General features: G+C 39.1%; 2 protein-coding genes across 3 annotated transcripts in view; one reads left to right on the top strand and one right to left on the bottom strand.

The window, feature by feature from the left end:
* The window catches only part of LOC137427849 (transmembrane channel-like protein 7), a 105,692-nt gene that overhangs the window by 61,505 nt on the left and 25,308 nt on the right, over positions 1–18,879 (top strand). For both annotated transcript variants that reach the window (XM_068117622.2, XM_078777724.1), the window contains exon 8: positions 4,662–4,835. In XM_068117622.2, the coding sequence (XP_067973723.1) occupies positions 4,662–4,835 (174 nt within the window). The remainder of the gene's footprint in view (positions 1–4,661; positions 4,836–18,879) is intronic.
* LOC137427844 (transmembrane channel-like protein 5) overlaps positions 1–18,879 on the bottom strand; it is a 169,982-nt gene that overhangs the window by 132,629 nt on the left and 18,474 nt on the right. The gene's annotated exons all lie outside the window — the stretch shown is intronic.

Raw genomic sequence — 18,879 nt, 5'->3', positions numbered from 1 at the left:
AATACAAATATTTATTAAGCCAGAATACAAATATTTATTAATCTAGAATACAAATATTTATTAATCTAGAATACAAATATTTATTAAGCCAGAATACAAATATTTATTAAGCCAGAATACACATATTTATTAATCTAGTATACAAATATTTATTTATCTAGAATACAACTATGTATTACTCGAGAATACCAAATTTATAAAGCCAGAACACAAATATTTATTAAGCCAGAATACACATATTTATTAATCTAGAATACAAATATTTATTAATCTAGAATACAAATATTTATTAATCTAGAATACAAATATTTATTAATCTAGAATACAAATATTTATTAATCTAGAATACAAATATTTATTAAGCCAGAATACAAATATTTATTAAGCCAGAATACACATATGTATTAATCTAGAATACAAATATTTATTAATCTAGAATACAAATATTTATTAATCTAGAATACAAATATTTATTAAGCCAAAATACAAATATTTATTAAGCCAGAATACACATATTTATTAATCTAGTATACAAATATTTATTAATCTAGAATACAAATATTTATTAATCTAGAATACAAATATTTATTAAGCCAGAATACAAATATTTATTAAGCCAGAATACAAATATTTATTAAGCCAGAATACAAATATTTATTAATCTAGAATACAACTATTTATTAATCTCGAATACAAATATTTATTAATCTAGAATACAAATATTTATTAAGCCAGAATACAAATATTTATTAAGCCAGAATACAAATATTTATTAAGCCAGAATACAAATATTTATTAATCTAGAATACAACTATTTATTAATCTAGAATACAACTATTTATTAATCTAGAATACAAATATTTATTAATCCAGAATACAACTATTTATTAATCTAGAATACAAATATTTATTATTCTAGAATACAAATATTTATTAATCTAGAATACAAATATTTATTAAGCCAGAATACAAATATTTATTAAGCCAGAATACACATATTTATTAATCTAGTATACAAATATTTATTAATCTAGAATACAACTATTTATTAATGTAGAATACAAAATTTATTAAGCCAGAATACAAATATTTATTAAGCCAGAATACACATATTTATTAATCTAGAATACAAATATTTATTAATCTAGAATACAAATATGTATTAATCTAGAATACAAATATTTATTAATCTAGAATACAAATATTTATTAATCTAGAATACAAATATTTATTAAGCCAGAATACAAATATTTATTAAGCCAGAATACACATATGTATTAATCTAGAATACAAATATTTATTAATCTAGAATACAAATATTTATTAATCTAGAATACAAATATTTATTAATCTAGAATACAAATATTTATTAAGCCAGAATACAAATATTTATTAAGCCAGAATACAAATATTTATTAAGCCAGAATACACATATGTATTAATCTAGAATACAAATATTTATTAATCTAGAATACAAATATTTATTAATCTAGAATACAAATATTTATTAAGCCAGAATACAAATATTTATTAAGCCAGAATACAAATATTTATTAATCTAGAATACAAATATTTATTAATCTAGAATACAAATATTTATTAATGAAGAATACAACTATTTATTAATCTAGAATACAAATATTTATTAAGCCAGAATACAAATATTTATTAAGCCAGAATACAAATATTTATTAATCTAGAATACAAATATTTATTAATCTAGAATACAAATATTTATTAATCTAGAATACAAATATTTATTAAGCCAGAATACAAATATTTATTAAGCCAGAATACAAATATTTATTAAGCCAGAATACAAATATTTATTAATCTAGAATACAACTATTTATTAATCTAGAATACAACTATTTATTAATCTAGAATACAAATATTTATTAATCTAGAATACAACTATTTATTAATCTAGAATACAAATATTTATTATTCTAGAATACAAATATTTATTAATCTAGAATACAAATATTTATTAAGCCAGAATACAAATATTTATGAAGCCAGAATACACATATTTATTAATCTAGTATACAAATATTTATTAATCTAGAATACAACTATTTATTAATCGAGAATACAAATATTTATTAATGAAGAATACAACTATTTATTAATCTAGAATACAAATATTTATTATTCTAGAATACAAATATGTATTAATCTAGAATACAAATATTTATTAGGCCAGAATACAAATATTTATTAAGCCAGAATACACATATTTATTAATCTAGTATACAAATATTTATTAATCTAGAATACAACTATTTATTAATCGAGAATACAAATATTTATTAATGAAGAATACAACTACTTATTAATCTAGAATACAAATATTTATTATTCTAGAATACAAATATGTATTAATCTAGAATACAAATATTTATTAAGCCAGAATACAAATATTTATTAAGCCAGAATACACATATTTATTAATCTAGTATACAAATATTTATTAATCTAGAATACAACTATTTATTAATCGAGAATACAAATATTTATTAATGAAGAATACAACTATTTATTAATCTAGAATACAAATATTTATTAAGCCAGAATACAAATATTTATTAAGCCAGAATACAAATATTTATTAATCTAGAATACAAATATTTATTAATCTAGAATACAAATATTTATTAATCTAGAATACAAATATTTATTAAGCCAGAATACAAATATTTATTAATCTAGAATACAAATATTTATTAATCTAGAATACAAATATTTATTAAGCCAGAATACAAATATTTATTAAGCCAGAATACACATATTTATTAATCTAGTATACAAATATTTATTAATCTAGAATACAACTATTTATTAATCTAGAATACAAAATTTATTAAGCCAGAATACAAATATTTATTAAGCCAGAATACACATATTTATTAATCTAGAATACAAATATTTATTAATCTAGAATACAAATATTTATTAATCTAGAATACAAATATCTATTAATCTAGAATACAAATATTTATTAATCTAGAATACAAATATTTATTAAGCCAGAATACAAATATTTATTAAGCCAGAATACACATATGTATTAATCTAGAATACAAATATTTATTAATCTAGAATACAAATATTTATTAATCTAGAATACAAATATTTATTAAGCCAGAATACAAATATTTATTAAGCCAGAATACACATATTTATTAATCTAGTATACAAATATTTATTAATCTAGAATACAACTATTTATTAATCTAGAATACAAATATTTATTAATGAAGAATACAACTATTTATTAATCTAGATTACAAATATTTATTAAGCCAGAATACAAATATTTATTAAGCCAGAATACAAATATTTATTAATCTAGAATACAAATATTTATTAATCTAGAATACAAATATTTATTAATCTAGAATACAAATATTTATTAAGCCAGAATACAAATATTTATTAAGCCAGAATACAAATATTTATTAAGCCAGAATACAAATATTTATTAATCTAGAATACAACTATTTAGTAATCTAGAATACAACTATTTATTAATCTAGAATACAAATATTTATTAATCTAGAATACAACTATTTATTAATCTAGAATACAAATATTTATTAAGCCAGAATACAAATATTTATTAAGCCAGAATACAAATATTTATTAATCGAGAATACAAATATGTATTAATCTAGAATACAACTATTTATTATTCTAGAATACAAATATGTATTAATCTAGAATACAAATATTTATTAAGCCAGAATACAAATATTTACTAATCTAGAATACAAATATGTATTAATCTAGAATACAACTATTTATTATTCTAGAATACATATATGTATTAATCTAGAATACAACTATTTATTATTCTAGAACACAAATATTTACTAATCTAGAATACACCTATTTATTAATCTAGAATACAAATATTTATTAATCTAGAATACAACTATTTATTCATCTAGAATACAAATATCTATTAATCTGGAATACAAATATTTATTAGTCTAGAATACAAATATTTATTAATCTAGAATACAACTATTTATTAATCTAGAATACAAATATTTATTAATCTAGAATACAACTATTTATTCATCTAGAATACAAATATTTATTAAGCCAGAATACAAATATTTATTAAGCCAGAATACAAATATTTATTAATCTAGAATACAACTATTTACTAATCTAGAATACAAATATTTATTAATCTAGAATACAAATATTTATTAATTAATACAATAATATTAATTAATACAATTAATACAACATACAATTAATGCAACTATTTATTCATCTAGAATACAAATATTTATTATGCCAGAATACAAATATTTATTAATCTAGTATACAAATAATTCATTTGTCCGGTGCCAAGCGAAGTGACCCATGCCTGGTATTTTAAATACTCTGCAACCCATGCCTGCAGAAAACAGACTTTTTTGAATGCCAGCTGCATTTTCCATCGCATCATCATGTAACATTGTTCTAAAATTCTCCATGGGTAAGCAGTGATCCTATTTTGAAAGTTTTGTGTCAACTACTCAAGAGGTTGGGGAGAAAACTAATTTAAAATCAAATACTCCTTTTTTTTCTTTTTTTCTTTTTAACATTCCTGTTTCTCCAGTACTGACATCATATTCATAAACTGGGATACTATACCTTTCCAGAGCCTGGTTGCCGGGCGCCGAAGAGGTGACGCGGCCGCAATGCGGACAGACATGGAGAATTTCAAACTCTTCGCTCTGCGCGTGACCCTCAACGTCCTTGTCCTTGCACTTCTCGGAGCAGCACTGGCAGCTATTGCTGTGGCGACAATCTCTGCTCCCAAGCTGAACAATTTGGTGTGGTTGCACATCAAGTGTCACCTTGCACACACCACTACACCAGATGTTTATCAATCTTCAATAACTTTTTATTTATTTTTTAGTCTGTCGGCAATACCCCCATCGTTTACAATATTACACAACTGGTGAGAGGTTAGGCTGGCATGCTGAGGCTTTCAACTTGGAGAATTACTTTGAAATGTTCTGCACACATGTGAAAGTAAATGCAGGTGATGCAGGTTATTTTAATGTTATTATTAAGTGTACAAAGGGTCGGTTTTACGTCAAATCAGAAAGGGAAGTTACGGAGGAGAAGTTCAGGTTTCCTTGTTTCATGTTCCTCTCTGAGCTCACAATGCTGGGATTCCAGGTTCAATTCCAATATACTCGATTGATTTGTCCAATTTATACTGATGTCCTTGTAATGCATGTAAAGGTTCTCTAATGACTCTTAATATCTTTGTCATGCATGTGACATACAGTATGTTCAATCTCTTTCTTGAGGCAAATGTGTGTGTATGTATACTAGCCATATGTTCGTACATAGGTACATAATAAATAGAAGCTTTATGATTATCGGCAAGCATCACCGACCCGCTGCGAGATATCAATTTAGGTTTATAATGTTATTATTTATTTCTTTTAAGGATGCGTTTACGGTTTTTACGTGAAATTTAATTGAGATTTTTATTTCAGTTTTCAGTTACAGAAATTATAATTTTTAAATCCTAGATATCGATTGAGGTTTTTTTTAAATGGTGCGTTTATTGTTTTTTTTTTCGTTTACGGATGCTTTTCTACGGTTCTGTGATTTTTTCCCAATGTACTGGCTTCACTATACCTTAGCACGTCAAATTTCAGCTTTCTATGACACCCGGAAGGTACCGAAGTACCCAGTCAGTGAGTCAGTCAGTCAATCAGTCAGTGGTGAGAAAGAGCTTTATATATATATATATATATATATATATATATATATACAGACTTGGCATTTAATATGGAATATTTTTTTTGTGGGGGTGAACTTACTTTTCAAGATGTCTTAGAACCAAAAGTTCATTGGAATTATGTTGAAATTATTCTAGATTTTGTTAATGTGACCTTTAAAAGAAACAAAACCACATTTAACATTTCGAAACAAATAAATATTATTGATCCTTGAAAGTGATGTAAACTGATATCGAACTCAATTCATGGACAGTACTGTGTTAAACCTCTGTACGTTTTCCAGAAGTATCTCTTTATTTTGCACATTAGCCAAAATTTTTTTTAACAAAAACAAAAGTTAAATTACGACTGGGATTACGGACAGTAAAATTACAGTTCAGTACTTCGTGTAACCCCCACGAGCATTCAGGAGAGCACGTACACGTTGAGGCATGCTGTTCACGAGATTTGCCAAGGTTTGGACAGGAATCGCTTGCCATGCAGTTACAATAGCCTGCTGCAATTCATGCACAGAGGGAGGCTGCTGGTCCAAGTTGTCGATTTGACGCGTTAATTCTGCCCACAAGTTCTCTATCGGATTCACATCCGGGGACATGGCAGGCCACTCCATATGCTCTACACCACGGTCAGCAAGAAAGTGTTGGATCATGCGCGCACGATGAGGCCGTGCATTGTCATCTTGGAAGACAAAGTTTCCTCGAAAGGCTGCACGAGCAAATGGAAGCAATGTTTCTTCCAGAATGGCCCTGTACTTGAACTGGTTCAGGTTTCCATTCAGAACAACCAGGTCAGTTTTGCCCCCTGCATGAAAAGCAGCCTAAACGGTCACCCCACCACCTCCAGCTTGGACTCATGGCACTATGCAATCTTTGTTGTAGGCTTCATGCACTTGTCTGCGCACTCGGATGCGGCCATCTTGACGATAGAGCAGAAATCTAGACTCGTCACTGAAGATCACGTGATTCCAGTGTCCTGGCTGCCATTGACAGTGCTCTCTGGCCCACTGCAATTGCACGATAGCCTGCTTGAACCAGTCGTTGGTTGACTAGCCTTCGGGATAAAGGCACATTTGTCAGTTGCTGCCACTCAGCCCTAAGCCGATTAGCTGACTTGGTACGGCCATTGCGGACTAACCGGTGCAGCTGGCGATCATCCCTCCTTGTGGTTCTGCGGGGACGTCCTGGCCTCGGGATTGGATTAGGGACACCCCTCTGAGCATTTCATTTCAGGATCTTTGACACCTGACCTTGAGTGATGCCATACTGCCGAGCAATAGCACACTGTTTCATGCCGTAATTTCGTAAAGCCACCACTCCATGACAAACAGCATTGTCGAGTTGACGGACCATCTCCAGAGGAAGCGGCAATAACTTTTGGAGACGTGCAGCAGTTGTTTTCCACGAATACAGAACGCAACAACCCTTGTATACCCGACTGTGAAGCCAATCATCAAATACACCTGTCCGTACATTTTGCCACAGCCACCTGTGATATAATCCTGTTGTTGACTTCTTGCTGCTACAGACAATCAGTGACAAGGTTCTTTTAACAAATAAATCACCAAATTGTAAAAGAAACTCACCAGATTGATATTCTGAGTTCAGAAAGTAAACCCAAGTCAAGAAAAAAAAGATTCCATATTAAATGCCAAGTCTGTATATAACGTTTTGAATAATTTTGAGTTTTGAAAAATATATATATTGTTGCGGATCTCGCCGCCTGCCTTCTCCCCTTCTCTTTGACTGGCCGACGGGACCCGGGACCTATGACGTCCTTCCCGGACAGCGCGAAATAGGGTCTTAGGACTAGAATCACTATTACCTAATTACTCGCGCTGCCCTGAAACGAGGAAATAAGCCCTGCACGAATCACGCATGCTGAGATGCCGAGCGGTGCGTACACGCGATCCGTGCCATTTATATGGTGACCCCGGTTCTAACGATCTCGTTCGTACCACGCTTAGCCAATGGAGAAATCACAAAGGCGATCGAATTGGGAAGAAAGGAATAACAAGATTTATTTACACTATGCAGGGATTCCAGAAAAAGGGGACACAGTGCAGCCTTAAAAACAGTCTTAACTTAATCCCCAGGACAAACGGGCCCGTCTCACACACAGACACACTCACACGGGGTTTGCAGCTGCGAGATGATGGTCCGCGTCCAAGGATGGCTCTCGTGCAGCTCCCTCCGGTCTCCGGTTCGTCCTGTGCAGATGGAAAGTAGAGGGGCAGGAGCTCTCCGCGTGTCGTTTGGCGCACAATAGTTAATACGGGGTGAATGGTAGGGTCTGGGCTCTGGCGGTTGGCGGTTGGCGGTTCACTGGCGGCTATTTTTTTTTTTTTTTTTGTATACTGAATCGAGGCTCGTGAAAGAGCTAACATTTACTTCACAAACAAATCAACCAGACAAACAAAATATATAAAAAGAGGGAGCGGAAGACAAGATGGGGAGAGAAGGGGAAGCACACAAACACAACATTCGAGAGCAGGGAGACTTGCGGGAGGGAGAGGGCCTCGGGGGAGGAGGCGTGGGAAGGGGGGGGGGGGGGTTGGGAGAAGTATAAAACACAAGGATACCAAGGACTTCCAGGACAGAAGTTGGTATTTCAAAAAAGTGGAATTGGGGTGAAATTAGCGGGGGTAGAAAAGTTCAAGGTTTTGGATGGGGGAAGATAAGAGATGGTGGTGAACAGCTGTTTTAAAGACCTGGAGGGTGGAGTGGGATTGAAGAGAATGAGGGAGTTTGTTCCAGAGGTGGGAGAAAAGAGGAATTAAGGAGTGAAGGTGAGCAGAGAGTCTTGATTTTGGCAGTTTAACCATAAGAGGGTTGCAGGCAGATCTTGTTCGACCTGTAGGAATATTTGCGGGACAGAGCCCAGAGAGAGCTGGGGGGGGCAAGGCCAGAAAGGAGTCGGTAGAAGACGGAAAGACCACCAACCTGCCTGCGGTGAGTGAGTGAGAGGCCCTTGGAGTTAGCTTCATCGCGGGAGATTCCAATGATTCTGAATGCTTTGGTTTCAACAGCGAGAAGACGAGCTAGGTGTGAGGCAGGAGCACCAGCCCAGAGGGGAGAGCAGTATTCCATTGAGCTGCGGATGAAAGCCTTGTATGTGGCGAGGAGCTCAGGTGTGCCAAGGAAGGACTTCGCATGACGTAGGATGCCCAGTCGGCGACTGGCTTTGGAGGCCAGATTTGAAATGTGGTTTTCCCAGGAAAGATCACGGCAGATAGTGAGACCCAAAAGCTTGAGTGACAGAACTTCTTGGAGAGGATTATTCAGAAAGTGGATGGGAGGGTTGTCCAGTCGGTCTTTTTGGAGAGACATCGTAAGAGTGTGAGATTTGTCAGGATTGAAAGACATGTTCCACTTGTTTGACCAGTCTGTGATTTTTTTCCAGGTCTGCAGAGAGTGAGGAGGCTGCAGACTGCCGATCTGAGGGATGAAGAATGGAGCGAGAGAGAGTAGAGTCATCAGCAAAGAGATAGAGGGGATTTTCAAGAGAGTCAGAGAGATCATTGATGAAGACCAGAAAAAGCACAGGGCCCAGAACACTGCCTTGGGGAATTCCAGCCTGAACAGGAAGAGGAGATGAGAGAAACCCATTTAGGGCCACACGTTGACTATGACTAGAGAGGAAGTCCGCCAGCCATGCTTGGAGATTTCCATGGATACCAAAAGAGGAGAGTTTGGTGAGCAGAGCGGGGTGCCAGACCGTATCGAAGGCACGTGATATGTCAAGGGAGACAGCTCTAATTTCCTGTTTGGCATTGAGGACCTCCATCCATTGTTGAGAAAGCAGAAGCAGCATGTCCAGAGTAGAGTGACCAGGTCTGAAACCAAATTGATGATCAGAGATCAAGCCATTGGAGAAGAGGAAAGATTTCATATCTGAAGCAATGATGGATTCCATGACTTTGCTGATAATTGGGAGAAGGCTGATTGGTCTGTAGTTGCTGGGATCTGTTTTTGCACCTTTTTGGTGCAACGTGGTGATGTTGGCAGATTTCCAAGCAGATGGCAGATGACCTTGAGCAAAAGAGAGGGTGAAGAGAACAGAGAGAGGGAGTGAAAGAGCGGAAGAACAGGATTTTAGGACCCGTGGGCTGATGCCGTCAGGTCCAGTTGCAGAATCAGAGTCGAGGGTTGACAGAAACTTTTCCACCTTGTCAGGAGGAAAGGACACAGAGTCCAGGAGCAGCTGGGTACGACTGGGTACAGTGGGTACAGAGAGGGATGGGTTTGGGACACAAGATTTAGAGGCAAACACAGAGTTGAGGCATTCATTCAGCTTTTTCACGTGCGGAGTCAGCCGTGTGGCCGTTTGAGGTGAGGGAGGGGATGGAGGGGGAACAAACACCAGAAACAGATTTGACCAGATGCCACCAGGATTTGGAAGAGGGAGACAGATAAGAGAGTTCGGTCCTTAGAACGGAGAGATATTGTTTCCTGGCTCTCCTGAGGGTGGACACACACTTGTTTCGGGCTTTGTGAAAGGAAATGAGATTTCCTTCCGTTGGATTTGCTTTCCAGGAGACGAAAGCAAGTTGTTTCTGGGCAATAGCCTCACCACAAGATTCCATGTACCATGGACGGGAGGAAGGGTATGACAACTGAAGACGAGATGGGATAAAACTGTGCATGAGCGAGAGAGCAATTTGCTTTGGAAGAATTCCCAGGATGAGTTGATGTCAGAGGCGGTAGAGATGGGAGACCAGTCCAGATGATTGAAGGCTACTTGAAGAACGTGCCAGTTCGCCTGAGTGAAATGCCAGACTCGTCGACGCTGAGGAGGCTCTCTGAGAATGGGCAGAGAGATGTCCACTTTAACAAGCACATGATCAGACGAGCCGATTGGATCAGAAGAAGAGCAGCAGACATTTTCAGGGAAGTTAGTCATAACCAAGTCCAGAAGAGAAGATGCTCCGTTGACTGATATCCGGGTCGGGAAATTGACAGATTGTGTCAGTCCCAGTGAGTCACAGAAGTCCTTTGCTGAAGAGCCATGGCTGGTGAGAGAGGTACCCACACCCAGCCAACTGGCATGGTGACAATTGAAATTACCACATATGAGGAAGAGAGAGTTGGGATGGGTAGATAGAAGTTGGTCCATATTATCAGACAGCGAGATGTAGATGGAGTCATCACTGTTTGGTGGACGGTACAACACACATATGAACAAAAGGTGGGAGCGAAGGGGAAGCCGTAGCCAAAGCTATTCCTGGGGGTGAATCATCACTGTTTGGTGGACGGTACAACACACATATGAACAAAAGGTGGGAGCGAAGGGGAAGCCGTAGCCAAAGCTATTCCTGGGGGTGAAGTGGAGAGAGGGCAGTGCAGGGCGAGTGAGGAAGAGAGTTTTTTATAAAGATAGCAACCCCACCTCCAGGACGAGGCTCAGGTCTATCATACCGGAGGAGGGAGTAACCTGGGAGAGATACCAAGGAATCAGAGACATCATGAAGGAGGAAAGTTTCTGTTAAGCAGATCACGTCTGGTTTGTCAGAAGCAACCTGTATGGAGAGATGAGTCAAGTTTGAGCGAAGGCCCCGGATGTGTGAGGTCCATACTGTTAAAGAAGAGGAAGGGGGAGTATCGGATACAGAACAGGGGGGGGGGGGGGAGCGGTAGGGTAAGATGTGGAAGAGGAGGAAGAGGTAGGGAGAGCTGTTGAAGGTGTGTCAGAGATTTCAGAATAGCTTGGAGAAAGGGAAGAATGGGGTGGACAAAAGGTTTGATGGTGATTGGGTGAGGCGCAGTGAGGTGTTATTTGAGGAGGGGGAAGAGTGAGGCAGAAGGTTGAAGGAGATGAAGGTGAAAGTTGGAAGAGGGAAGAAGCGGGGAGGACGCTTTGAGGAGGAGGAGGGGTGAGAGGGGAGACTAGGAAGGGAGGAGCGAGGGAGAGTCTCGGAGGGGAGGGGTGTGGGGGGAGTTTAGGAGGGAAGGGGCAAGGGGGGAGATTTGAAAGGGATGGGTGATGGGGAAGATTTGGAGGGGAGGGGCAAGGGGAAAGATTTGAAAGAGATGGGTGATGGGGATGATTTGGAGGGGAGGGGAAAGGGGGTAGATTTAGAGGGGAGGGGTGATGGGGAAGTTTTGGAGGGGAGGGGTGATGGGGAACTTTTGGAGGGAAGGGGTGATGGGGAAGATTTGGAGGGGAGGGGCAAGGGGGAAGATTTGAAAGGGATGGGTGATGGGGAAGATTTGGAGGGGAGGGGCAAGGGGGAATATTTGAAAGAGATGGGTGATGGGGAAGATTTGGAGGGGAGGGGCAAGGGGGTCGATTTGGAGGGGAGGGGTGATGGGGAAGTTTTGAAAGGAAGGGGGGATGGGGAAGTTTTGGAGGGAAGGGGTGATGGGGAAGTTTTGGAGGGAAGGGGTGATGGGGAAGATTTGGAGGGGAGGGGTGAGATTGGATTTTGAAAAGTGTACGATTAATGGGAAACGAACATTTATTGCAAAATGAGTTTCTTGAGACCTTCGAGTCAAAAATACGTTTGAGGACGCTGAAGGAAGGGTGGAGTGCTGGAGAGTTTAGGGAATGTATGAAAGAGGCACTGTAAGAGATGGAATTTTTTTTTTGGAATGAATAGATTTGGTGAGCAAGTCGAAAGCATCCTTTTATAGAAGAAGAAGAAAAAGGTGTTATAGTATACGACAGAATACAGTTCTTCAGGGGACAGTTTAAACATTTTTTAACAACGTGATCACATGATCACGAACAACGTGGTCGAAGAACGAACGAACAAATAAGAACGAACAAACGGATAAGAACAGAGAAGGAAATATTATTTTTTAATTTTTTAATTTTTTGAGTTGAGATTTTAAAACAAGGAAGTATGGGGTGAAAAGACCGGGAAAAACAGAGACCGAAAGTAATTGCAGCGCAATCGAAGAACCGCTGAGACAAAAACAAAGCCTCAAGCCAAGGTCGGACACGGTAGCCTACTACACTAGGCCTCAGAATATGTGACACGAACTAACCGACGATTCTGTACACAGGTATGAAAAACCAACACCGAGAATCCTCTTAAAGACACACCAATAGGTACATATACCGAAAGAAAGATACAGTTTCGACAAAAACACAATTGTGAAAAATTACTTAACTTCGAAAGCGTGCGCGCATGGACAGCTGTGAAGAGACGTGACCTCCAATCTTGCGCATGCCACATACACTGTGCATCGACTATTGCCGCGTTTACTCGCATGGCTGAGTAGGCGATATTCGCCACCGGCGCGTCTGGCTGCCTTTCCTTCGGCGCGTACGTTATACTTGAGATATAGTGCAATGCCTCCAAAGCGAGCGCAGCGAATCAAGTTCTTCACAGTTCTCTTGATCAACAAGTCCTCTCACATGCACTCTCCCCCTGCGAGTCCTCTTCTCCACAAAAGCTCTGCAGTCCTCTGCGAGTAAGTCCTCTTATCACGCCCTTTCCCAACGAGTCCTGACCGAGTCCTCTCGTGCAAATCAGTCCTTCGCTTCAGTCCTTTCATGCAAATCAGTCCTGCTGGTCAGTCCTTTCAAGGGTTTTGTGCAATCACTTATATAGGTACGCCCCGCGAACCTTCTAGAACTCACCAGACGCGCCTCTCCACGCCCCCTCACGCCATGCCGTTAGAGCCCTGGTTGGCTGGTGGCTCTTACCATCATCGCCTCTGACGTGCTGCCTTGACGCCGCTCCACCCCGACCCCGCGCTCCTCCTCCTTCTCAGGCCTACCTCATGTTACTTGACTAGTGAGCGAGCAAAGGGCAGCAAATGCTGCGGGCAGCCAAAGCGTAACAAATGCTGCGGGCAGCCAAAGCGTAACAAATGCTGCGTGGGACAGCCAAATGGGGCGCGGGATCAATTATGCCCATAGAGGTGGAATTGGAGGGTGGACGCAAAAATGAAGGGGACGTAAACTCATGTCTTTACACAACGCAGATATTACTAGGGGAAATGGCCTATACTTACACATACTATGACATAAGTAATACTACAGGTGGCGTACGTGTTGCTCATGGACTAACTATGGGGGGCAACCCTTTAATCTTTAATGATCAATATGTGCCAATCTCAAAACCGTAGCAATATATATATATAAATAAATAAATAAATAAATAAATCTATTTATATTTATATATTTATTTATATATATATATATATATATATATATATATATATATATATATATATATATATATACATTTTGCGACCTGGGAGACATGCTGGAGACATGCCCATGCTACCAAGGAAAGGTGTATGCTGCATGTGTGAGAAGTGTTATGATTTATGGGAGCGAGACATGGGTAATGATCGTAGAGCAGCAACGAAGGCTGGAAAGGGTGGAAATGCGAATGGTTCGGTGGATGTGTGGTGTATCGTTGAGAGAGAGGAAGACAAATGATGAATTGCAGAAGATGATGGGAATAGAGCCTGTGATGGATGCTGTGAAGAGGAACAGGTTGAGATGGTTTGGCCATGTGATGAGGAAGGATGAAAGTGACTGGTTGAGAAGAGTGATGGAAATGAATGAAGAAGGAAGTAGAGGACAGGGAAGACCGAGAAAGACTTGGCTAAAGATGTTGGAAGAAGAAATGTGGGCAAGGGGGTTAACAAGGGGAGATGCAGAAAGTAGGGCAAAATGGAGAAGATTGTCATGGGGCCCGCAAGGCTAACCCCCGCTCTCGCAGGGAAAATGGCCTTAAAATGCCTGTTGTGTGTTGTTGTTGTATATATATACACATATATATATATATATATATATATATATATATATAGATATATATATATATATATATATATATATATATATATATATATATATACATACATATATATATATATATATATATATATATATATATATATATATACATACATATATATATATATATGTATATATATATATATATATATATATATATATATATATATATATATATATATATATATATATATAGTGTTGTGGATATGAGAATGGTTTTTTATTTATTTTATTGTTGTGGTAAAATGTTGTTGTAAAAGGTTGTTGTAAAATATCACCCCTCCTCCCTCCGTTTGTGGTTGTATAAAGGTCAAAGGGCGTTCCCGTAGTTAGTCCATAAAACATACATGCAGGACACGATATATCTTTTTTGACAGTTATATCCTTATTATGTGTATTAGCGTAAGGCTGTGTCTTCCATTAATTGAAATACTCCATTGCACCAGTGAAAGAGAATAGATCCCCTTTCCTTCCCATCCCCAAAAATCTCCATTTCATATTACATCCCCTCTCGTCATTGCCGAGCCTCGATTGCCCATATTACCTCCCCTCCAATAACCGCCATTGGCCACGAGGCAGGGTTGGGGAAGAAAGGCGTGTCTCCACCTCGTCATAGAGGGGAGGAGTGAGCCAGCCCCACTCGACCAACCATGAGCCAGGGGTTTGGCTAGAGAGGGCGGAGGAAGAGCGATCGGGGAGGTTCGCAAAGGTTGAGGGGCGGGGGCCTATATAACCCAAGGCAGGGCGTGTCCAAAGGGAGATGCACTTTGAGCTGAGACAAGGAGGGTCACAAAGAGCTGGGTCATCAGAGCAAGAGCGCATGAGGAGATGGGAAGAGAGAAGGCTTGAGACCAACAGAGGTGATGAGTGCACAGCACAAGAGGGTTGCCTGACGCGAGAGATCGTGCCTTGCCTGAGAGGAAATCCCATCATTACTGAGAGAGCGAGAGGGTCGTGGCGTCGACGCAACCACGTTGGTTCCAGCGGTTGTCGTGTTCGCTTTAAACCACGACGCGAGGTCGGAACGGAACCTCGACGGCTGAACGAGCCGAACCGGCTGCCTTTGCCAGCTGAACGGACCACCTCCTGTCATTCCCCGCGTGAGTCAGTGTCTTTTGTTTGTTCTGTCCTGGGAATAAGTTAAGTCTGTATAACTATAAGCTAGTATTTGCACTGTGTCACCTGCGTCTTATGTGTTGTAAATAAACCTTGATTGCTTTCTTTTTGCTTGTGTGTAAATAGCCAATAAATTCAGTCGTATTTCCAAACCTTTCTTGCCTTCTTTTTCCTCTTTGCATTCGTCGCCTTTGTCTTTTCCCTATTGACTAGCTGTGGTGCGACCCGGCCAACGTTTGGGTGGAATCGGGTGAGTCGGGGATCCTGTTAGGTCGCGGCAATACCAAACCGCTCGGTAACTAACATCTTAAACCGCGATCTGTAACAATATATATATATATATATATATATATAGACATATATATATATATATATATATATGCTGCATGTGTGATATATATATATATATGTGTGATATATATATATATATACATATATATATATATATATATATACATATATATATATATATATTGTTACAGTTGCGGTTTAGATGTTACTTTGGGCCGAGCGGATGGTCCACCGCAACCGTTACAGGATCCCCAATTGGCCCGACTCCCCCAACGTTGACCAGATCGCACCACAGATATTCAATCGGGAAACCTCTAAAGCGACCGAAAGAGAAGGAAGAGAGAAGAAGACAAGAAGACGTACAGAAGAGTAATTGGATTTATTATTTACACATATAAGTAGGAAGCAAACAGTCACGTTTATTTACAAGCACATGAGACGCAGGTGACACAGTGAAAATACTAGCTTATACAGACTTATTGTTACTACCCAGGGACAAGACAAAGGACAGACTACGAGCACACTTACACGGGGAATGATGATAGGGATGGCAGGTGGGTGGCTGGTGGATGGCTGGCGGGATAGGGAGGTCCAACTAGTTCTGCAGCTGATCGACTCGTGGGCAGCCGCCGCTCCTTCGCGGCCCTGCTCCAAACTGCCGTCCAGGCCTCACGCTGCTGTGGCTGCAGTTTCGGCGGCTCCAGCTGCAGCAAATGCAGTTTCAGTGGCTCGAGCTGCAGTTCAACCCTGGACTTCTTCTCGTCTCTCTGTCGTCAAAGCTCAACTCTTGGGGGAGCGTCGCGCTGTGGGTTATATAGGCCTCGCCCCTCAACCTTTGTGAACCTCCCCGATCGCTCTTCCTCCGCTCTCTCTAGCCAAACCCCTGGCTCATGGTTGGTCGAGTGGGGCTGGCTCACTCCTCCCCTCTATGACGAGGTGGAGACACGCCTTTCTTCTCCGACCCTGCCTCGTGGTCAATGGCGGTTATTGGAGGGGAGGTAATTGCCAAACGACGAAAAGGAGGAATGGAGGTTTTGGGAATGGGAATGAAGGGAATCTATCTCTTTCACTGGTGCAATGGAGTACTTCAATTAATGGGAGACACAGCCTTACCCTAAAACACAGAATAAGATATAACTATCGAACAGGGGTATTCTATTATTGGCTGACGTGTATGCTTGTGGACTAATTATGGGATGCCCTTTGACCTTTACACAGCTCCGGAGGCAGGAGGCGCAGAATAACAATAATAATAATAATAAAGCACACAATCAAAAAATATATATACAGTCCTCAAAGCCGCAACAATATATATACATACATATATATATATATATATATATATATATATATATATATATATATATATATATATATATATATATATATATACATATATATATATATATATATATATATATATCTGTATATATTGTTACGGGTCGCGGACAAGATGTTACTTTGGGCCGAGCGGATGGTCAACCGCGACCGTTACAGGATCCCCGATTAGCCCGACTCCCCCAACGTTGACCAATCGCGCCACAGGTATTCAATCGGGAAACCTCTAAAGCGACCGAATGTAAAGAGGAAGAGAGAAGAAGACAGAGTACGGAGGAATAACAGGATTTATTATACACACAAGCAAAAAGAAGGAGCGATCAAAGTTATTTACAAGCAATGGATGGAAGAAGCAGTCACACAGTGAATCGTTAGCTTATACTAGTCAATTTACTTAACCCCAGGACAACGATTAGGACAGACGACGTTCACACTTACACGGGGGAAATTGCAGGCAGGAATGGCGGAGGTGGGTTGCTGGAGAGGGAGGCAGGGTCAGGTCCCTGCGACCGGCAGGACTGGAGGTAGCAGCTCCCAATTCTTCGCGTTTTTGGCGGGAAAACCCTCGGTCGTGTCGACGCTGCTGATGCTGTGGACGTCACGCGCTGGCTCGGTCACACCTGCTCCTCTCCTTCTGGTGGAGCCGTCTCCCTCCTCTCAGCGCGTCTCTCCAAAGCTTGTTTCATCTCCAAGTACCTCTCCTTTTTGGTTTGGAGCGTCTCTCAGCTCTCATCTCACAGCTCACAGCTCATCTCACAGCTCATCTCTCTTCTCTTCTCTCATCTCATCTCTTGAAGCAGTCCCTTCCAGTCGCTTTTATTACTCGGGCCGGAATCAAGCCGCCGGCTGCGAGGGCACGCCTACCGGGTCGCTCACCGCGGTGCTGGTTGGCTGTTAGGGCTGTCCGATTCCCCCTTTGATCATGACGACGTGCCACGCCTGTGAGTTGGCGGCTCCTACCCCCCTCTTCTCCGAGATTAGCACATGGCAATGGCGGCTTGCGGGATTGAACACCACTCGCACTGCTTTTGAAAGGAACTTTGGAGAGCGGAGATGATTGGGGAAATTGAAAGGGGCCTACGCTTATTTCGTTTGATACAATGCAGAGTCAATCTAGTGGGAAACACATATTTAGCCTACATAGAATAAGGAAATAAACTATTTAAAAAGATATATCGTGGCCTGTCTGTAGGTTCATGGAATTAACTAGGAGGATGGGCTGCGACCATTATTTACATTACGAGGGTGTTACACACAACAAAACCATACTTTTCACATTCGTTACACTTTCTCAAAATTGTTACACTTCTCAAAACCGTTACACTTCTCAAATTCGTTACAATATATATATATATATATATATATATACAGACTTGGCATTTAATATGGAATGTTTTTTTTGTGGGGGTGAACTTACTTTTCAAGATGACTTGGAACCAAAAGTTCATTGGAATTATGTTGAAATTATTCTAGATTTTGTTAATGTGACCTTTAAAAGAAACAAAAACCACATTTGACATTTCGAAGCAAATAAATTGATCCTTGAAAGTGATGTAAACTGATATCGAACTCAATTCACGGACAGTACTGTGTTAAACTTCTGTACGTTTTCCAGAAG

This window comes from Myxine glutinosa, chromosome 5 (genome assembly GCF_964187855.1).
Source record: "Myxine glutinosa chromosome 5, kmMyxGlut1.1, whole genome shotgun sequence".
NCBI classification, from domain to species: domain Eukaryota; kingdom Metazoa; phylum Chordata; class Myxini; order Myxiniformes; family Myxinidae; genus Myxine; species Myxine glutinosa.
Note: the sequence above shows the minus strand (reverse complement) of the source record. Positions and strands in the feature narration are given on the sequence as shown.